This window comes from Struthio camelus, chromosome 1 (genome assembly GCF_040807025.1).
Source record: "Struthio camelus isolate bStrCam1 chromosome 1, bStrCam1.hap1, whole genome shotgun sequence".
NCBI classification, from domain to species: domain Eukaryota; kingdom Metazoa; phylum Chordata; class Aves; order Struthioniformes; family Struthionidae; genus Struthio; species Struthio camelus.
The window spans coordinates 141,123,796-141,147,066 of record NC_090942.1 but is presented as its reverse complement, the minus strand read 5'-3'; the positions used below and the strand labels follow the sequence as shown (position 1 = coordinate 141,147,066).

Genomic DNA, 23,271 nt, shown 5'->3' with positions numbered 1-23,271 from the left:
TGTGAGGGTGGAATAAGTGTAGAGCAGCATGGTGCCTCTTCCCTTTTTTTCTTTTTTTACGTGTTTAGATAACTAGCTAGAAAATTAATTAATGTATTTCTGCTTTCAGGGGGTCATTTGTGTGGATCATTATTTACTCCCGTACTGCCATCCTTTCATGTTGCTTTCGCTCCGGCATGCCTGGGTCTATGCTAACAGGAACTATGCAGATACAGAGATGGTGAAACAGGCGCTTTAATGTTGCAGCCGTTTGTTCATGCTAAGCCCAGCTGTACCAAGGTGTTAAAATGGGCACAATTAAGTCTGGATTCTGTCTTTTTGTCATGTTACCAGGGTATCCTCACTTAGTGTTTACAGAGATTGACTTGTGCGTGTCAGAACAAGTCTAATTTCATCAGCATTTCACCAGACCAGATTTTATAGTCGGCTTTTGTAATCTAATCAGCATATTAAAAGCCATTTTAAGGGTGTTTCTCCTCCCCCTTTCTTTTTTTAACCTTTCAGTTAGACAAATTATTCATGTCAGGTTGGACATAGCAGTTGCTTTTCCTCATTGAGTGAGAAATGCTGGCGGTCCTCAGTGAAGGTCTGTTCTCTTTGCTGCAATGCTAGGCTAGGCAGGAGCAGACAAATTACTGTTGATCTAGTTAGAATGAAACCTGTCAAAAGCAGAACAAATAGGAATTGTTCATTCCATTTTTCAGCAGACACTTTCAGCCCAAATTAATTTATTGTGTATTTGCAGTTCAGTAAATCTTCTCTCTTTTTTTCCCTTGCTGTGTCTTCAGTTGCAACAGGGTTTCCTGGTGCATGTATAGGAGATAATGAGAAGCTACATTTCAGCTCATTTTTGAAGGACTCAACATAGTTTACTACTCTAAATGGAACTGCTCAGGTCAAATAAACAAAAATGCCTTTTGTGGAAAAACAAGGCGTACTTCAATTTTACGCCCGTGAGTGTGAGAAACTACTTGGAGGAATGCTAGTAATTCTGATTTCTGAGAAAAACAACTTGCACAATTTGCTTCTTGGAGGACCTAGACCAGACAGGGGGCCAGACATCCTGCCTCCCGTAGCTGTGCCGCAAGCACATGCCATACGTGAGAGCACAAGCCCAAAACATACGCGAAAGCCAGGGAGCTAAAGGGTTGCCTTCGGGAAGGAAACACCAGCGCCTTGCTGGGATCTTAAATCTCTTCTTTCAGGGGAAGGCAAGGCTGAGCTAGTTGGGCATTTGGGGTGTAACCAGCTGATGTTAGCCCCGGCTGCTTCCGCTGCCTCGTTCCCCCCTGCAGTGGGACTACGCTGTGCCCTCGTAGCTCCCAGCTAGGAATTGCTTGTTGGCTCAGCTGCTGTATAAGAATAATTTATGAACTTCCTTTATGTATGAAAACCTGATCAAGCCCGCAGAAGGGGCCAGTGAAGCCCCACTGATGTGACTGGGATTCCAGGAGAAAGACCAGGCATAGAAATTGTGTTCAGTGCAGTGTGTAGAAGCAAAGCCACATCGCAAGGGCGGCTGTCGGAGTGCATTGTATACTACCTGAATACTGGGGCAGTTTAGACAGGGTAGAGGTGCAGGCTGGGTGTTTCAGGTAGCAAGGAAAGCAGAGGCTGGCGTCATGCTCTACTGAAGCAGTAGGCAATTCCAGCAGTTAGGAGGCCAGTGTTTTGGGATCTTTTCTTTTCTTTTTTCGTTCTTTTTTTTTTTTCTCCCTCTCCCTTATTTTCTTCCTGTGTGAAAGATTCTAGTCTGAGATTTTTCTTAGTCAAGTGCTGAAAGCCATTTTTTTCCCATTGGAGAGTGTACTCTTTTATGTGCTATATGTCATCCTTGGTTTTTCATAACTCCTCTCTTCAGGGTTCCTTCGTATTTTCCTTTCCTGTCCTCTGTGCCCCTTTCTTTACCATGGCCAATTTTCAGTGTTTGGCTCATGTCCCAAAAGCCCCATCACAATACAGCAGGCAGGAAACACAAAATTCATTGTGAACAGAGTTCTAGAAATGTCTGTGGCCATCCTGAGAGATGAAAAATGAAAGAAAGCCTCTCTGGCAATTTGTGAATACAAAACTCAAGCAACTGCTAGTCCATAGTTGGGGCCGAAGGCTTATTTCCATGTCTTTGTGGGATGCAGGAAGGGAAGTTTGATTTCTTCCCAATGTTTACTATTCATATGTATTGCATGTACAAGCAGAAGCGTTCACGTATTGTATACGTAAAACCTCAGCATGAGAGTGCTACCTGTCATTGCAGAATTTACTCTTTCTCACAGTGCCTGCCTGAAGCTGAGAGTGAATCTTTTTTTCCCTCTAAATTTGTATTCACACCAGTTTTTCCACTATGTTTTTGCTTCACTTTGTCTTGCTTTAGGTTGCACAGCATGCCTGGCAGTGGAAGAGGGATGTTTTTTGAAATTTTTTACGTGTCAGATTTCCCTCTATCCAATTTTATCAAAAAGCTGTCACCAACTTCTTCTGAAACCAGCAAACCTTTTTCTTTCTAATTACATTTTTACCATATGTTCATCCAGATGGCATATGCCAGCATTTTCTAGGGTGCTATAAAATGACCCGACTTTAGTGGAGTTAACTGATGGAGAAGCTTATGAAAAAAAGTAGAACTGACTCTGGTGCAGAAAAACAGTCCTAGAAAGAAAAAAAAAAATCTGGCAATACCTTCCAGTTATATTTTGTACCTGTGATATTGACTTCTGAACATATGTACGTGCATACATCTACGAAAACGGTGGAAATGTAGGGAATAGGTTGTTTTACTGAACTGTTAAAAGTTAACTCCTTTTTGAGCAGCTGGAAATATAACATTTGTCTGTGGAATATGTCTAAAATGAACTCTCCAGCTGTGAGCAACTATCCGGTTTGCTGCAAAACAGAGCATATAAAGACTTTGTCAAGGCACCAGATTCTCTGTAGGAGCAGCGGTTTTATTTAACAATGCAGTAACTATTCAGGCACTTGGTTTCTAAAATGTCGTTTCCAGGTAGAAGACAGATACAGTTGATGCATGATTTTGACACCTGTCCTAGTTCTTAATAAATCTTGTGGGTTTTCTGAGAGAAAATAAATTAACTTCAGGTATAGGTGAGGGGTACCAGGAGCTTGAGGAAGGGGGAAGGAGAGAAGGGGAGTTATTTTTCATGTTTAGCTACTGGTAAAAATAAATACATATCACAAGTGGTCATCATGTGGAGAGTTTATGTATTATGTATTTCTTTTAACTGTTGTTCTTCTTGTTCTGATCTGTCCAGATTATCATGGGAAAGACTATAAAATACCCTCATGCCGTTATCAGCTCCCATAATATTGTCTCAAATCTCAGGCCATTTTACTTGCAGCTGATTCCCAGAGACAGGTGGTGGAGTGAGAATCAAATCTTCTTTCTTTTGTTGCTGTAATAGCTCCTACAAGTTCCCATTTGGAAAGGAAATTATGAGCACACAGCCTGAGGCTTGAATAGAGTACGAACCCAAAATGCAGTTTCTAGGGCAGGATGAGCAGAGCCTTGTGGTCTTAGTGATCCGGATGGACAGTTGCAAGTGAGTGTTTATGTGGTGTCCTTAACTTGCATAGGTCTTTATGAAAATCACAACTGCAATCAACAAAACAGATCCGCCACCTCCTAATTAATGAAAGAGGATTTTAACAGCTAGTGCTCAACAATTTGAAGTGTTTTTGTTACTTATGAATTAATTCTTTCTATCAGAAAAGTCCTTATCTCCATCCTCCTAGCCATCTTCCACTCATTCAGTCCATGAGTGGTTTGGCATTTCCACTGACTCTCTTCTCCGTTATTGACCAGGATTACACCTGCCGTGAACTCAAACATAATTGCTATAATCGCAATTCAAAATAGAGAATATTTTATAGTTAAATCAATGGGTACAACACAGATATTATAACTATTTCGAAGCTAAGTATTCTAAACCATCAAAATTGAGTTGATGTTAACCTTTGAAGTAATTGAAACAAGTTGCAATATGGAAATGCAAAATGAAACACCCAAAATGCAGCCTGTCTCCACACTCTAACGATACAATGCAGAAACCATGTGATTATAGTTAAGACATTTTAGTGTCTGTGGCCATGGAGCTGTATTAAACTTACCTTGAGGAGCCATCTGTTCTGCTCTTTTTTGGATATTAATGCAGAATGGAGCTAAAGTTGTTTGGATGCCTTTGTTAGATATTTCCAAAATAATGTTTATGATGATTAGTGTCACTATATTTATGCAGTAGTTTTCAATCTCTTACAGTAGTTAGACCTGTAAACATTTTCCTTTGGAAACGCAGACTCCTGTGTACCAAATTTCTGCCTGCTGAGGATGGGCTTTTCTTAACTGCCACATGCAAACCTCTTAAAATTAGCTCACTAATTCCCAAGCGTCAGAGAGTGACAAGTTAAAATCCAAAGGTTGAAAAAGCATTTTGCTAAGATGCTTTGCTTTTGATTAATAATATGCATTATTAAATCAAGCCCTCAATTTGTTTGCAGTCTTTGTTTAGCTATTCCTTGGGTTATTCGGTGTATAATTTGTAATGAGAAAAACACTGAGAAGATTTCCCAAGAAAACATTACCAAGTGATAGCTAATCATCTGAAGATTCAAAATGCTTTAAACCATACCTCAGACTTTTCTGAGCATGAATTCAGATATGCTAAGGTTAGGCTCCACACAGTGTTGTGGGCAGCTGAATTGTGTTTGCAGTTGCTAGCTAATTTGGATCAGCTGATCAGTATTTCCCGATTCCTCTTTCCTAATTTTCTTCCTCTTTCACTCATTGTAGGCACCTTTGTGGATGAGCATGCCCACCAATTTTATTTGACTTTGCTATGTCTCCGTTCTGTTCTGCGTGTAGGTACATGCACGCTCTGGCGCCTTCTCTTTCATTTTCCCTCTTGCCCTCTGTCTTGCCACCTGTCCTGTAGACTAGGTGCTACAGGAAGCTTTTGAGCAAAAGTGCTTTGAATTACGTTTTTGCGCTGATCTCCTGTAGCTGGTAGTTTATCTTTTGGAAGAGGTTGGTACTGTTCAATAAATTATCTAAAAATTACTCTCTTGAATAATGGCAGCTGTTTGCCACCATCCACAATAAGAGTACATCAGAGAAGATAGCCTCTTCCGAAGCAGGGACTCATCTCAGTCACTGAAAATTGGTAGGAAATAAGTAACTCTTTTTAAAAGGTGATCTAAGGGCAGTTTGTTTTTGTGTGCGTGGGAAGAGCAGTTCTTATTTAAAATCTCAGCCTTCTTCTTTCTCTTCCTTTTTTCCTTTACTAAAATCAATCTTTAGGTATGATCTAGTCACAGTACAAGCTAAACACATTTTTACTATGTTTGAAACAAATGGGAAGTTTGCAGTGTTGGAGTTATTCTTTTAAGATCTTCTACTGTTGCACAACATATCACAGGTTTGTTTTAAAGGTTCCCTGGGGTGCCTGTTTTGAAATAATTACAAGTCCAAGATTACTCGATTCTATTTTAGAATTCTTAGAAAATTATTTCCTTACTTCAGGATTCAATATTTTCCATGGGTAAGGTAGAGATCAAGTAGCTCCTATTAATGCAAAACTCAAATTAGTCTTCAGCTATGGCGCTACAGCTGACATCTCAATAATGAACTAGCCACAGGAGGAAAAGGGTCTGTCAACCTACTATCACAGCAAGCTTTGAGAGTATTCATCTCATCTGTTCTGGGGTCATATTCATATATCTTCCTGCTCTCTTGAAATACATCTGGCTACAGTTCCAACATACTGAGTGATATAAGAATATGTGATGCAGCAGTCTGTGGAAGTGTAAGATGCAAAGCCTTTTTAGGTGATGTATCTGTGGGTGGATAACCTTAAAAATCAATAAAACCTGCTGCGTCACTCAGAATCGTGATGGACTGTTCCTTGCTTAGGCTTTGAATAACTGCTACTGCTGTTGCTACTGCTGCTGCTACTGCAGAGCTTCAGTACAAAATGATACAGTGGTTGGAGCAAGGCATCTACTAGCAGAGCTGCTATTTTAAGCAAATCTTGCATCTCTTCTTAGAATTTGTTATCTGAAGTGTAGCTGTTGACAGAGTTTTGGGGGGGTTGGGGTTTTCTTTTTTTTCTCTCCCCGATTTAGTCTTCGATCCAAACTGAGCAAGTGCTTGAAGAGGGAGAATATGCAATGGCAGGAAAGTAGTTCTCCAAGGCTCAAGCAATGTTTGCAAGGTGCTTGTAAGTGTTGCATTTCTTCTTTGGAGACAGCCTCAGCTCGTAGTGCCCTAGTTACAAAAATGGAAACAGCTATTAGAAGGAAATGATTAAACAGAACACTTTAACTTTGTAGGAAGTTTGGCAAGGCTGTCAACTAGAAAAGATGACAAACGCAGAGCCTTGTCTTCTCTACCAAAGCAAAGTTCACAAGTTTAAACAGATAGTTTTTGAAATACCAGTAACACCTCAGAAAGTGTCCCATTTTTAAGAAAAAAAAAAATCTAGAAACACAAATTTTAAAGGAGTTTCTGGGAGGGGTGGGGCGAAGAGGAGGGGACTGAGAGCCCTGAAGATAGATTTGGTGAAGATACCGTATAAAACTCTCTGGATTTTCTAACAGTTCATTTGAATGAGCATAATAGAAAATGATCTAAACTTAGCTGACAAATGCTGTAGCAGCAGAAGTCAGAGAAGAGGGAAGTGTCAGATGTGATGCTTTACATAGTAAAAGAAAATGTAACTTCTTTGCTGACTCCACCTAACGCAAATGCCAGCACAGCACAGGGGTGTTTTCTCCCTCTCCTATTTTTGTAAGGAAAAAGCTTCAGCTATCTCTTATCATATGCATAGAAATACAGCATTGTTACTGTGACGTATACTGAATCTAGTGATAAGGACAAAGTTTCTTTGAAGAAAAACCCGAGAAAAATCCAACCACGGAAATAAATTCATGCTGAGAGTTTACTGAGATTCTGCAGCTGTTTTGTGGATATATAACAAAAGTAGTCCGTGGAGAAAATGGAAGCTCGTGTTGTGTCCAACGTGTAAGTGTTGGGGAAAGATGAGAGAAGCTTTTGCGTGCCGTTGATGCTGAAAACATATCTCTAAATGATGCCTCTCACTTTATGGACAACTTATCTGGAGTTCTTGGGGGAATTGCAGTTGAAAAAGGGGCTGGAGATGAGAGCAATGACTCTGCCCCCTGGGATGCTTGCTAAGCGTTGTGTTATGACATGTTATATCCCATGTAAGGATTTCAGTGATACAGAGCTTTACTTGATTCTCGAATTATTACACTTATTTATGGGGAGACCAACTTTCAAATGGACGATACTGCTTACTGCTGTAGGGATATCTGTCTCTCTGATGTCCTTCATGGCTTCCTTAGCTTAGGCACCCGGTTGTCACCTTTCTCAGAGCAGGAGCCCGTGCTCTCCTTGGCGACAGTGCTAGAACTACTCTCCCGTACAGTTTGCAGCATTTATCCAACATGAGCTGGATTTAGTTCAACACCTGCAAATTTACGGTCTCTTGAAGATAAAGAAGAGTTAACTCTTGGCCAGGCGTCTTTCAACAAATGCCATTTGCGCTCCGTCGAGGCAGCAAGGACGTGACACGGTGAGCTGCAGTCTCCCTTCATGCCGACCTGAGTTGATGTTGCCTGGTGCCTGGCTGTAAGTGTGCAAGTTTGTCAGCTGCCTGAAGGCGTCCAGCCCCAGCAGCCAGGCAGAGGAAGCCAGCGGTCATGAGGCCCGGCTCGTGCTGAACTACGAATGTCTTCTGAGGTTTTCTGAAGCACATGGGATCAATTAATGGCATTTCGAAGGGCGTGAAAGTGGAGGGGTCTGCTTGTCTGTGCAAGCAGCCCTGGAAATTGGTAGCAGTGACTGAGCAGGGAACTTCAGGTCACCAGGGGGAAAACACGAAGCATATTCCTGTGCTAAGCAGTGAACCGTTCAGTATGCCTACAGCATTTATCACATTTCAGTGTTCATTAACAGTAATTTAGAAGTCTCTATGCTTTTAAACCATCACCTCTTTCATAGATATATCATGTTGGATCTCTTTCTTCTGTTTTAGTTTCTGCTTGAAAAATCAAGGTCTTTCCTTCCAGTCATGAGAATTCTGCCTTCTAGGTGTGAAAAGTTAGCTTGATTATAACACTGTAGCTAAAAGCACTATATTTTAGTATTTTCCAGTAAAGAGATTTTTTTTTTTAGCATCTTTTTTGTGCTGAGTGGAGTTTGCGGAGGCTTTCGAGAGTTTACTCGAGTAGTATCATCAGAAGCAGCCAGGGATGCTGGTTCTTGAAATGTTTCATTCTTTTGCTTCTTTGTGCTTAAGTGCCCTCTGCTTTGAACTTCCCCCTTGGTTGGTTAGAAACATATGGTTATCTATGATTGAAGTAAAGAGCTGTTGCCTGTGCTTTAAGTCAGTTTGAGAGGACTCAGCTCTGAAATTTGCTTAATATTTTAGAAAACCCAGTTTAAGTGTATGCTATCTCTTCTTGCAAATGGTTGATAGAACCTAAAAGTAATGTTTTACATAAGGAGAGGTCACTTATTATTTTTCCCTTAAAACAAATGAAGGATGAAAAATTCAAGCACATCTGACAAAGCCTTTATTGTTAGGTTATTATTCTTTCGTATATGGTGTATGATTAAAGGCGTGCTGTCAAAGAGGGACCTCTTTTTAGGTTGATAGTATTGATTAGTATTTGAGATCTGTCAGCAGCGGTATCATGTTTTGTGTAAGAAAATCTAATTGAAAATTATTAATTTGGTGCTTTAGTTCTTACAGTGAGAACATTTCAGATATTCATCTCATATCATAGCAGAAATTGCTTGGCTTGAGTAGATACCACAAAATCATGTTTTAATGATTTTTTTCCTTTTTTCATCTTTTTTTTTCACAGTCACATGACACAATCAGCCACATTTGAAGACCCTCGAATAGAGAGCTGCCAAATCACCCCTCCAGCCCCTCGGAAAGTGGAAATGAGGAGGGATCCAGTGCTAGGATTTGGTTTTGTGGCTGGTAGTGAAAAGCCAGTTGTTGTACGCTCAGTAACACCAGGTATGTTTTCCCCACCTGACCCCAAAAGCAGTTTTGGTGCTTCTTAGTATCAAATGCTGGCTAGATTGCCAAATGAGAGAATAGGTGTAGCCGTAGGACTAGAAAATTATAGCGACTCCTTCACTATATTGTTTTCTTCAAAGACAGTGTATTTATTTGTGAATATTAAAAATAGTTCTGTACATGTACTTACATTGACTGAAGACTTAATTTACTGAGATAAAATAAGTTACAAGTTTGAGTACTGTTAAAGTGTTCAGACAGACAAGGTAATCATGATTACCAGTAGGATTTTAAGCCTTAAATTACAGAGCAGTTTCCCTGCTTGCACTCATTTTTGAACTTTATATAAATGTGTTAACAAAAGCTGGTTTTAGCTTATTACTCTGAGCCATTTCTGTTATTTGACTGAAAAAAATTCACCCTCTTCATGGGAAAGAAGCTTTTCTTCCAGATAAGTTTTATATTGGTTTGATGCCACCTTCATTGCCATTGAATTCAGTGTTTTCAGGGAATGTGTTAAGTTGTGAGGTTAAAATGCATGTATTCTTCATTCTTCTTATCATCCGCTTCTGGTGAGGAGGTTTGGGTTCTGACTACAATATTTGATTTTGAAAAAGAGGTTGATGACGTTGATTCTTTTTGAATGTATACTTCTGTAAAAGTGTATTAAGAAAAAGCCAGTTCAAAATAGTCCTAAACTTCCTATCTGTAGTAAAAATTAGTGAGGTGTGAGTTTATGGGGTGCTAGACCTGGGAATGTTCAATCTCCTGAATAGTGGGCTCTTGCTCTTTATGCTTGAAAGCTCAGATGTTACATAAAATTGCCTTGGGGCTAAGGACAGGACTTTGACTTTGCTCCTATTCAATATGTTCTATAGAGCCCCTGTAGAGAGCAGAGGAGAGGCAAAATTGACTGTGTAAAATTCTGATGTCCTTTACCCACGTGTGTGCATTGATTATGTTTGTACTGCTTGCAGATGAAGTGAGTGTTGCAACTAATATCTGAACTAGATTCAGGCAGTTCTTTTCTCCAAAGTTAGCACTATTAATGTAGCCTTTATGTTAAAAGTTCAGTTTGAGAAAGGTGTTTGTATCTATTGTAAATGATCAGGAGGAAAGATGAGTTCAGGACAATGTTCTCCTACGTGGATCTGTGTCAGTTTATGCTGGATTTTCCAAACCAAACAGAAGAAAGGAACAGCATTTGCTCAATTGTTGGGTGAATTGTTTCTGACGTTGTGATGTTTTCTTTTGAAACTTTTACTTCACAATGGTAATAAATTTTTTTATATCTTCATTGCAGAGTTTAAGACAAAAGGCTTATGCCCATTTCTGGGCATTTAAACTCATGTTGGGAAGCAACATATTTTATGCGTTGTATAAAGCATAAATGTATTATGCATTTTAAGAGTGTCAGACTCCAAAGCACATGTATCTGATTACCTAGTTATACTAATTTGACAGTCTATATCCAACTCAAAGTGGCAATACTTTTGGATGTGTTACTTGGTGAAAAGAATTTCTAAGTGGTAGGAGTCCAGAGGAAAAGAGGCTCAGTGACTGAAGATACAGAAAACTCTCTATTTTAAGATTGAAAGAAGGAGGATTGTTTCACCTAGCGCAGAAAAGTCTGAGGAGAGACCTGCAAATGACTTCCAAATACGTGAAGTGATGCTGCAGAGATAAAGGAATAACAAGTTCTCCAGTGCTAGTTTGGCAAGGACATCAAGTAACGTGTTTCAACAAGAAAGATCAGGTCTAGACACTGTGGAGAAGACTTCCTAATTTTAACACTAGTTAAACAACAGGATCAGCTACAGGAAGAGGAGCCTTTTTCAGAGGTGGTTTTACAAGAAGATTAGACAGAAATTGACCAGGGATAGGTTAAGGTATGGTTGATTATGCCTTAAAGGGTGGACTAGGTGACCTGTTATGGGCCTTGCTGGTCTTTTTTTTCTATAATTGTGTGACTAACCCCTTATTTTAGGTGCCTAATGTGGTTTCAGAACCTAAGGAACTTTAGTAGAAACATCTAAGCCACTAGCTTGCAAGATTTTGCTAGTGAGGAAGTACTATTATTGTCAGAAAGTGTTAAATATGCCATTAGGTGAAGGAAAAAAAATGCACAGAGTATATGAACAATAGAGTGTGTCTGTGCATGTACAATGGTCTACTAACTTACACTTTTTTTCATTTGTCTGTAGGCGGCCCCTCTGAAGGAAAGCTTATACCAGGAGATCAGATCATAATGATTAATGATGAGCCAGTCAGCACTGCTCCAAGGGAGAGAGTCATCGACCTTGTCAGGTAGTTGATGTCCTGTCACTTGAACTATGAGCCCAGTGCCTTATTGCCTGTGCAATCATTCGATAATATAGCAGTCTTGCCTTCTCATGGCTGAGAAAATAGAAAATAATGTTGCTTTAGTTATAATGAAGAATGGTGAAATAGTTTAGTATTGAAATGAGATGTCCTCAAAAATGTCCTCTGGCTAGCTGAAAAAATATGATATTGGAGCAGTTCCAAAATGCTTGGGTATCAAAAGAAGAATAATACTTGCCTGATATTCCTTTTTGGTGTGGATTGTTAAAGGAATAATTCCTGGAGCAAGGCAGCTTCAGTCACTGTTGCTCTATTGCTCCCCCCCCCCCCCGGAACAAAGTTGTGTCACAATAGAGAGTCAGGTCTGTCTTATGTGAAGAGGAAGGAAAAGCAGGAGGGATGAGAAAGGACAAGTGCGTGTAAGTGGTACATGCATGTAAGTGGATAGATGGTAGGTGAGTTTGTGTGGGAAAAGCAGGAAGAGTTGTGTCGCTATGAGGCAGGAAACGAGAAAAGAGAGACTGTGGAGAATGCAGGAATGGAAAAAGTGAATATCTGTAATGGAATGTGGGAGGAGAAAAAGGACAGGAGACCGACAAATGCTCAGAATATTAAAAAAAAGGTACAATTAATTGACATAAACTTTGCATTTTGAGTAACAGCAAGTGTTAAGAAGCATATTGCATAGAAAAATGATTGGCGATTCAAAATTTAAATATAAAAATGGTTATGTTATGGTTAAATTTCAGGAGTATGGTTACCGGAGGCCAGTTTAGTTTTTGTATTTCTCTTTTCTTTGGTGTAAAAGTCTGAACCGATGGGTCTAGTTCATTCCTGGAAGATGATCAAGTTTTAACTGTGCAGGTACTTCTCAGAACTGGTAGTTGTCCATATCAGTGTTGCCCATACAATTTTGAAAAGTCACATTTACTTTCAGAAATTCAGTCAGAAGGTGCTGCCATGATAGTCGTACTCTGGCAGATCATAATTTGAGCAAAAGTGTGCTCAGTTTATGGGGATTCACCTTGAAACAAACTTCCAAAGAAGATGTGGAAATGGCATAAAAAGCCTATTCAGCAGAGCAGTAAAGATACCAGCAACACCGGTACCTTCATCTGTGTTGTGTGGGTATGAACAAATCCTATACGTTTTCAGATTTTAAAAGAATGGTAACAAGCAGGTCAGCTAACAGAAACACGACACGTTTTAGGAAGGGACTTTGACACTCCTATTTGTGTAATAAAGAGCCCCCATGAACTGAAGATCCTGTCCTATTCCTATTAAATTTATGTCCTATGCTCTGTGTAGGGTAGCAGCATAAAACCCACCAATGGGTCTTAAACTTATTTTTGATTTTTTTTTACTTCATAAAGTCATCATATTACAGTCTTCATTCTTTCCCTGATTCTTTGATATGTAAGTAATCAGAATTCAGAACTCTCTTTTCTCATTCCTCTGCTGCCAGCAATGTATAGTAATAACAGCAGGGGAATAGACTGTCTGATTAAAACTGAGACAAAGTGGGTTTACTGTGTGACTGATTCTCTGTCTACCTGCAAGTGAGATACTGAACAAGATTGTAGTCCTTCCTAATCAGGTTAACTCCATAGGTAGTGTCTTAGCCAACTAGCTACAAATGTATCAGTTAGAGGTTTACATTCCAGGGAAATATTCTGGTGGCACTTTTCTTAGGATACAATTCTGCCTCTGCTCTCAGAATGTATCTGCCTTTGGGACTCGACAGAGATGTATTCTTTGGTGAGACTCCGAGTGAAATATATTGGGGTTGTACATTACAGCACTGGAAATTAAGGGCTTCCTTTTCTTTCCGGTGGGGACACCTGGAATGATTAGACGCTGTAACTATACAGTCCTAAACTGTAGCAGAAGCAGTTCTGTACACTGATGAAATAATGCATCCCTTCTATATAGCAGGTTTACTTATGGGTACATGCATCCACCACCTTGCGAGCAATGCTTGCTTTTCAGTTTGCTATGTGGATGGAAGCAATTTTGAAATCTTGTTTTCTAGCCAGTAGGAAAATATCTATGATCAGCAATGAGTATGTTTTATAACTGTAATGGGCATTATCACAGGATCATAGAAAAACTGAGGTGGAAGGGATTTCTGGAGATCGTCTACTTCAATATCCAGCTCAGAGCAGAGCTACTAGTCAAGGTTAGACCTCGTGGCTCAGGTCCTGTCCAGTCAAGTTTTGAGTATCTTCAAGGATAGCGATCTCACAGCCATTCTGGGTACCTGTTTTGGTGTTTAACACTAGCACAGTGATTTAAAAAAAAAAAAAAAACAAATTGGAATTTCCTTTGATGCAACTTGTGACCTTTACCTATTGTCCCTTATCTGCCCACCTCTGAGAAGGGTCTGGCTCTGTTCTGTATAACACCTATAGTAGGTAGTGGAAGACTTAGATTCCTCCCTTAGCCTTCTCAGGTTATGGAGATAGGTTAAGTCCTATCTCCATATTCTCTTCTCCTGTGTCATGTGCTTAAGCCCCACAGCCTTCTTAAAGGCCTTCCACTAGAGCCTCTCAAGTTTGTCGATAGCTGTCTCACAGTGGGGGAGTCCAAAGCTGGGAACAGTGGTAAAGCTTCAGCTTCATGAGAAGTGGGGAGGAATAATCACTCGACCTGCTGGCTTGCTAGTGCAGCCCAGTACACATTTAAGTTTCACCACTGGGAGGGCACACTGTTAACTCATGTTCAATTTACTGTCCACCAAGACCCTCCCATTTTTCTGTGGAGCTGCTACCTGGGGCAGTCAGGCCTTAGTCTGCAGCGTTATATGAGGTTCATTCATCTCAGGTGCAAGACTTGTCATTTATCCTGATCTGAATGTCATAAGGATCCTAGCAACCACTCCTCCAGCCTGTCTAGGTCCCCCTGAACAACAGACCTGTCCTTGAGTATATGGACTGCTCCCCCCTGTTTGATGTCACCTACAAACTTGTTGAAGATGTGCTCTGTCCCACCAGTCAGGTCACCGATGAAGATGTTAAACAGTATTGGCCCCCTTTAACCATTAGGAGTAATAGTAGTGCCACCAGTAACCTGCTGCCAGTTGGACTTCAAACTGCTGAACACTGCCCTTTTAGCCTCCAGTCCAGCCAGTTTTCCACCCACCTCATAGTCCACCTATCCAGGCCATAGCTCCTCAATTTAGGTTTAAGGGTACTATGGGAGATTGTGGTGAAAGCCTTGCTCAAGTCAAAGTAAACGACATCCACTGCTCTTCCCGTATCCCTGTGGCTAGTCATCCTATCTTAGAAGGAAATCAAGTTGCTTAAGCGTGATTTGCACTTTGTAAATCCGTTGTGGCAGTTCCCAATCACCTTCCTGTCCTTCTTGTACCTGGAAATAGTTTCCAGGGAGATTTGTCCCACAGTTTTCCCAGAACTGAGGTGAGTCTTGCTAACCTGTAGTTTCCCTTCCTCTTGCCTTTTTGAAGATGCGCATGACATTTGGCTTTTTCCAGTCATCAGGAACGTCCCCCAGTCACCATGGCATTTCAAAGATGATGGAGAACAGCCTCTCAAAGACATCAGCCAGCTTCCTGAGCACCCTTGAATGTGTCCCATCCAGGCCCAGGGACTTGTGTTTGTCCATCTTGCTAAGCAATCCCTAGTTCAGGCTTCCTTTACTATGGCTAGAACCTCTCTCTCCTCAGTTCTGCCACTAAGCACAGGGGCTGGGGAGACTTGAAAGCTAAACTTACCAGTAAATACCAAAACAAAGGCGACATTGGATACCTCAGCCTTTTCAGTGTCCCTCATTAGGTTGCTCACCCAATTCAGCTGCAAGCCCACATTTCCCTTGGTGTTCCTTTCACTACTGATGCGTCTGTAAAAGCCTTTCTTGTTGCCCTTCACATCCAGTACCAGTTTTGGCTCCAGCTGAGCTTTGACTTTGCTCACTGCAACCCTGAGTGCCCAGGCAGCGCTTCTGTTTCTCCTGGGTAGCCTATCTCCACTTCCATCTCCTGTTCCCGGTCTCTTTACGTAGGGTGTTGGTCAGGAGTTCCCCATGAGGCCAAGCTGCTCTCGTGCTGTGCTTGCACGCTTTCTTGCAGATCAGAGTGGACTCTTCTGGCATTTTGAGGAGGCTCTCCTTGAAGATCAACTGGCTCTACTGGGCTCTCCTACCTTTCAGAGCTGCCTCCCATGGGATCCTGCTTCCCATGGGATCCAACCAGTTCTCTAAACAAGCTGACACCTGCTCTTTAGCTTAGAATCCCTTTCCTCCTTTCCCCTGGGAACTTACCTTGTACCATTTCATGGTCACTGCAGCAAATCAATGAAAAATTGATATTCCAACACAATATTTTTTTTCTATGATTATATTATCTCTTGCTGATAAGGTATAGCAAGGTGTATTTTATATTCACAACATGAAATTCTGTGGCTATTTTTATACAATTTTCTCTTAAAGCTTTTTGTAAAGTCAAGAAATGATTTATCTTTGTAATTGCAGAGAGTGCGAGAGAAAATTAATCTAGTTTCGAAATACAAACTCAAAGATCATAGTATACCAAACAGGGAAAAAAAAAAAAACTGCATGAGAAAAAAAACCAGATTTTGTAACAGGATGTGCATCATGCTTTAACAAGATGAGCAAGAATCAAGAATTTTAATCAGAAGTATATACAAATGTTAGATGGTAAGCCAGCCTTGAATGTTAAACAGTTTTTAGTGTAATGCAATATTTAATTGATTTCCAAGAAAACGTTATCAGGAAATTACTTATGCAAACAGTCATGCTGTTGAAGGAAAAGAAGATGGAAAATAAAATTTATCCTACCCTCTATTTTAAATAATTCCCCCCAAAATGGCCTCATAGAATCGGTTTGAGGGAAAGATTCAGAATTTCCCCAAGAAGGGTATCTGAAAAGTGACAGTTAAATTATTTTTTGTTAGGAAGGACCATGTCCTTAAGCAGTACATTTATTTACATTTATTTAATACACCTGTATTTTTAAATTTTCCACAAAATAAGTAGAAGCAGTTTTTTTCATATCAATTTGTTTTGCTTCAGTCCTGCTCCTATTAGCTCTAAACTCATTGTGAGCCTTTTACTCTTACAAGGTTAAAAATAGTTATACCAGTCATTTAGGAAAGTCCCTTTCGTGTAACAGTTTTACAGTTTTATAAAAAGGAACACAAAATACAGAAATGTTCACCTTGTCTTTTTATTACATTTTATTATTTTAATTATGTGAATAGAGCATGTCTTTTAACTGCTTATTATTGAAAGTAAGCTTCCTTGAGTAGAAAACTGTATTAAAGCCACCTCTAAGACTCCAGTTGGTAATGAGCAGGAACCTGGTGAAAGATTTTGAGGGAAAATATTTGTTATCCTAGGAGGTCTGAGGTCTGGAGATTATCAGGGATATTCATTATAAATATCCCCTGTAGGTCATTCTCATCCATCTAATTCTTTTGTCCCTGCTTTAGTGGCAACGTTTAATTAGCGTTCAAGTTGTCTTTTGAAAGCCAAGGTTGCAGAGATATGAGTACAGTATGGTTTGCAGACAAACTATATAAGCTTTCATTATTTCTGGTAATGTTCAATGGCTTTTGCACCGTATTGTACTCTACTGAGCTATTTTCAATCAGAAACCCAGAAGTTGTGTTTATGGTTTCCCTTACAAAGACGGGTCACATTTATGAGAGTCACTGACAGCTGCGTTACCAGCATTCAAGAGGAAAAGTTATTGAAGTTGGGAAAAGAAGAAGAAATAAGGCCAGTTTTTGTAAACTCATCGTTAAAGTCAAGGCAAGAAGCAGGCAAACAGAATACTAAACAAAGAAGATGTATTTATTTGAGGTACAGATTGTTCAACATTGTAGCAGGAGATCCTTATCTTATTTTTATTATATTGTATTGTACAGATTCTGTGACTTAAAGCCTTTCACACACATTTAGCAATTAGTACTTTGGGATAACATTAATGTCATTTCATAAAATAGCAATTTTTTGCATATATGAAGGTGAGCATCAGTGCAAAACTAACATTTTAAGGTCTATTACTATATCAGTTTACTAATTCCAAATATTCGGAGGTTCTTATATTTCATTATCACTGATTAATTTAAAACCTGCATCCTCGTGGTTAATAATCAATATAACCGACCAAACTTTCCTCTAAAACACATACAGAAATATATTTAACGTATAATTTGCCTTATAGTATGTTTATAAGTAATCTCTATAACATGAATGTCTTAGCTGATAATCTTAGATTGTACTAAGTATGCATTAATCTCTCAAGATTTCAACATAAGTAAAATGTCTTTTTATTTAGCAAGATATTTTACTGAAATTTAAAGTAATACACAGATACGCTGGGTTAATCCCTAAAACAAAGTCTGAACAGGGTACAGTAGTGGTACTTTGCTCGTACTTCAATTAAAGTAGTTGTCTAAGCTCCCTATGCAGCCTATAGGGAGAGACTGGCTCTTGAAAATGGTGTTACATCTGTCTTAGTTATTTCTCTTATGAAAGGGAGAGGTTAACTTCAAAATAAGCTTATGTTTATGCATTGGCTAAAGAAGGAACATAGAAAACTAGCTTAGAATAGAAACCTGACTTCTAGGTTGCTAAACTAGGATAGAGTAATCCCACTCCTTGAAACTCTTACAGCAGTAAATTAGTGTTTAGCTCCTGTGGAATTCCACTAAAAGACTTTAATTGCAAAGCTTGAACTGAAAATGGTGAAATTCATTAAGTGATATTCTTTCTTGTTGGCTGTGTTTTCTGTTTAGGAGAAGTGACTCAAAAAACTTTCTGAAATAACTCTTGCTTTGGCAAGTTAACAGCTTTTTGTCATTATGAAGGAGGATTCTTTCAGTTTTGCAGTAGCATTTCTGTTTTAATTGTGTATTACCGTAAGACGGAAGAAAAGAACCCTCCAAGGTTTCAGGCTGCGTCTTGCGTATTTTAAGGTCTAACGTGGATTTAATCAGTACTGACTCTTCTCATCGTCGCCATGGAGTGGATGAGGATTCGGTTGCTGCCGTTTGACTCCATGTGTTTCAGAGGACCAATCTTCTGTTCCTGTATCATCACAGCTAAATGTGGAGCAAAAGTGAGCTCAGCAGCAGTGCTTGTCATCTTCCTCTTCTCACAGAAGCTGTAAATATCAGTTTTCAAATGTAATTTCTGCCTCCAGACTTAGACTATTTCATATATTGGATCAAGCAATTTTGGTGAATTTAATATTAAAAACATTCTTTCTTTAGCAACATCACAGAGGAAAAAGCAAGTATATTAAGCTATTAGCCATGATACTGCTTAGCGACTGAGAATCTTGAAACCTGCTTTTCCTGAAACGCCACTCCTGCAGACGTTTTCGTGTCAAGGTACTCAATTATACTTCCAGTTCAGTATATAAATCCAGAGGCTGTAGCTTTCAGGCCTTGACACTGTAAGTTAGTAGTGTTTTGTTGTTTAGATACGTATTACTGAACAGAGAGACGAAACATTGGCCCAAATTCTCTATAGTTGGTAGGATTTTTACCAGTGGCATCTGTAGCTACCTAATCAGCTGGCCCAAGCATAAAGCTAGGAGTCAGGGTATGAAAACTCAGTCCCTGGCTGACTCGAGGAGTGTTGTTGAATACATATATTTTCTATTTTGGGGAGGGGTTCCTGCAACATATTTTAGAGGCAACTTAAGTAGTTTAAACAAGCTACTGCAGTCTAGCTGTGATAGCACAGATTCAGTCTTGTCTGACTTAGTCTTTTTCTTGGCTGCAACGGTGAGGTGCTTCCAGTACTTGAGCTAGTTTATTTAGAGCTAAATCAGATTTCTCTAAATTTTAGTTCTTAATCTGTAATATGGTTTCAAAAGTGCTTGTCCACCTTGTCAGAGTTCTGTAAGAGTTAAACTGAGGTAAGAGTGAAACTGAGGTAAAAGCTATATAGAAATATTATTTGTTATTCTTAAAAGCAGTACCAAATATGGAAATTGTTTTCTTTTAAATCCATTGTTTCTGTGAAAACATGCAGCCTCATATCCTTGCTGCATTCTTAGTAAAGAGTTGGCTTGACATAATTGAGACAGATTTGGGCTCCATAGTTCAAATGTTCAGAATGCTCAGAAGCTTCTTTTGATGTTTATCAAGGTAGATACTGCCTAGTGTTAGCAAGCTTGTGGTCTTTGAAATTCCACAGCTTGATGTGTCATCCAATTGAAGTGTTATGTCATCATCCTATCATGTTACTCTCTGGAGAGAGAAGTCACCCATGCTGAATTTCAGGTCAGCTGTTCCATAACAAGTCGCTTTATCGTAACTGAGCACTGTGCTAAGGACAGAGATGTGGAACAGCTGTGCCCAGAACCCAAGCAACTGTGTGAAATGCCTTTTTCAAAAAGCTACCAGCAAAGGTAGCTTTCATTAGCTTGTTCTGTCAGGCTTCTCATAAAACTAAACAAAAGTATTGGCTTGTCTCCATGGGGGATTTGCTTTGAAGTCAGATGCACTGATGTGAAAGTTTCAAAGTAATTGTTTCCTCGTAAAGGCATACAAGTGAACCCCCAATTTTCATTTTATTATGAATTAACCCTTCCATATGATAGATTTCCTCTATATTGCATGCTGTGCAATAGATATTGATCCTTCTTTGTGCTTTGGCTACAAGCAGTGTACATCACGGGATCATTTTGTGTTGGGATTGTAGCAGGAGGTACCTAAAAATGTCATATCCTGTGTTTGGGGGAGGGGAAGGGGAAAGAGGAGATGTCAAAATACAAACATCTCATGATTTCTCTCTCCCGACCCCCTTATCAGTGTATTTTTGCATGTCATTTCCAAATCAATAAAAGATTATTTGGGACAAGACAGCCCTCCACATCGTACTGTTGGTACTTTCTGTGGCTTGTGTGGATGCCTTGAGCATGTTACTACAGGACAGCTACACCTATACAAGACACGTGCTGTGATATGGAGCAGTTTCATCAGCAGAAAGAAGAAAGCAAGGAGGAAAACAAAAAGACGGAGAGGGCTTCAGGAGCTTGCTTGGGAAGTGTCACCTTGTGCAGAATGGTTTCCAGGCTTGGAGGTGAAATGCGGAATGATGGGAGAGGCCCATGCTGTGAAGCTGGGACCGCCAGCGAAGACTGTAACGGGTGAAGATGACAAAGGTGCCTTCACCATGATGCACACAGAAGTCACAGAGCACCTTCTCCTTTCGGAGATGTGTGGCTGTCCTCATCCGGAATTTTGCAGCTCCCTCAACCAGCCAGTCACTTGCCAACTGATTCAGCATACGCACATCACCTAATGAAGCTATCGTAAAGCGTTGCCATCACTGAGTAGATACCATGGTTGCATGGTATAAGGCCTATGATGCTTGTGTTACACCTAAGGCATTTCCAAATACCTTTGTCTGCAAGCAGAAGCTGTGTTCTTGCTGTTCAGTTTTGTACACAAGATCTTGGCTACAAATGGGTGTTTCTTTGGGGGTGGATACAATGTTAGGATTTTCAGCAAATCTTGCCTGTTTTCCTTAATGGAGTCCAGTGTCTTTGCTATTAAATAAAGTAGGTCAGCTTACTTGCAGGTTTAGTTAAAAGCAAATTTGTACAGCTTATGGGTCAAACAAGACTCCCAAGAGAGGCAGAGGTCTTCTCATCTTATGCTGTAGAACTGGTCTATCTTATGATGATCATTTTAAGCTTTTCAGCATGTCCGTTACTCAGGAAGCAATGTGCGAAAAGACATTTCTTTTTCTAGAGAAGTAAATTAGTTGCTCTCACATTCTGTATTTCATAAAACTGTAGATGTCATGAGGTTTAATCACTGTATGGAAATCTTCATTCCATTTTTTACCTTCCTGCTTAGTATTCTTTTCTGTGCATCTTTACAACGTACCTGAAATTTAAAAGGAAAATACCATATTCGTAATAGTTTAACAAGAATAATAACAACAACTCTCAATTTCAGAGGCCAGTAAAAAATTAAAAACTACTCATTAATTCATTTTACAGACCAGTTTCTCCTTAATTCTTTATCTTGTGTCATTGTCTATTCTACACCATTTTTATGTGGAAACTACAGTTTTGCAACTAAAAATATGCCTTTGTTCTGCATTTTATCTGAAATTCTGCTTGTGTTCAAAGCCTTAATTAAATATTAGAACAAATGCTTTAGTAAAGATAGCAATTTTTCTTATAAAGTATTGAAGTAATTTCTTAGTGGTGTACACCAATTACAATCATGTTACACTGTCCAGCAGGCTTGTTGAGTTTATTAGTAATTCTTACAAACTGGCATGGGTTTAAAGGAGGAAATATGCCACATAATGACATGTGAGAGTGAAGGAAAACTCAGCACACATTTTTGCTGCAATATTTTTCTTAAATAATATAATATGTTCTTTCTCTCTTCTCTTAAATATGTAGCCTGGACTGAGGATATGTAATTCTTAGGGCCATTTATCGGACAGTGTATCATAAGCATGCAATATGTCTTCTGCAAAGATGTATATGCATTTGCATATGTCTGCATATATATGAACAGAGAGGGGAATGTGATACACAGAGCTATTATCATCATGGATTTGGGACGTGTGCATTGATTGAAATGAGAGCCAGAAGTTATGCATCTCATTTAAATCAAAACCTTCTTATCATGACATTATGTGCAGCTTGTACATCCTATCTGTTATAAGAAAAGTTACTTTACAGAGTTTTAAAATATTTATTTGAAATATTTCCTTCATCTATTCCTGAGACGATAATTAATAACATGTTAATTCTGCAATGCCATTGTGATTCTCTCCACTATTAGAAACTCATGTTTCATTTGCATTTTACTAGGAAAATGCATATGAAAATAGTGAATGATGTGAGCATAGATTTTTTTTTTTAACTTTTATCAATTTGATAAACGTTACTAGTTTTACATTTTTTAGAATGTTAGTATTCATGGAATATACAAGTCTAGCTATTCGTATGGGTATATATAATGCTTATATTTTTGTAAAAATACCAAATATAGTTGATTGAATCCCTTTGGGCTGTAACATAATGAGGTTTCATGGACGTTTTCAATGAGGGAAAATAGATGTCAGTGATATTTCCCATGGGAAATGCAGAAATAAGATCTCCTTGGAGACAGTGGGCCCCAGGAGAGGCTGTGGGTGTCACCTGCCTTTTAGAAGTCAGGCAGCAACAGCTAGAGCTACAGCTCTTGTGAGATGCTGCAGAGTTCAGGAAGACAGAGTTAGGATGTTAGCATGAGCCAAAGCAAAGTTGATTCTTCAGGCTGACAAACTGAAAGTTTCAGGGTTTTACGGTATATTGTTCCAGTTGGAGCAAAAATAATATTAGGGCCTCCAGTACCATAAAGCTAAACCTTCTCCTAGCTGTTTCTCGTGTTATGGCGGTGTACACTGGGGTGTGGTGGACTCCCTTGTACTCCCAGGGCTTTACCAGGGAACAATTTTGGAGGTTTTTTGCCTCAGCAAGCATCTGCTCAGGGGTTACGAAGCCCAAGCTTTGACTTCCTGAGGCTGTCTCACAGTGCAAACACGCTGATCTGCATGAGGCGTTTCCTGGGCTGTTTCTGCCCGTTCAGGAGCTGGGCTCTGCTCTTTCTGTGCATGCCAGTGTGGGCTGGAGTGAGATGAGGATGAGCACCTGGCCTCTGTCAAGGGACAGATGCAGTGTGCAGCACCAGCTCTCCAGGCCAAAAGGAAGCGCTGTAACAAGTAGCAGCACTGCCTAGCATTGCCTCCGCATGCTTTCTGTAATGCTGTTTGGGGCCACCTAGGGCTATAGAAATCCTGTTCTTGCTACATGGACTTGTTCTGATTCAGAGGCCTTGTAAACTCACTGTGCTGGAAGCTTTGCCCAATAACAGAC

General features: G+C 39.6%; 1 protein-coding gene across 3 annotated transcripts in view; it reads left to right on the top strand.

Annotated features, from left to right (window-relative positions):
• FRMPD4 (FERM and PDZ domain containing 4) overlaps window positions 1-23,271 on the top strand; it is a 321,689-nt gene that overhangs the window by 237,738 nt on the left and 60,680 nt on the right. For all 3 annotated transcript variants that reach the window (XM_068920597.1, XM_068920586.1, XM_068920605.1), the window contains exons 3-4: window positions 8,902-9,062; window positions 11,270-11,372. In XM_068920597.1, coding sequence (XP_068776698.1) covers window positions 8,902-9,062; window positions 11,270-11,372 — 264 coding nt within the window. The remainder of the gene's footprint in view (window positions 1-8,901; window positions 9,063-11,269; window positions 11,373-23,271) is intronic.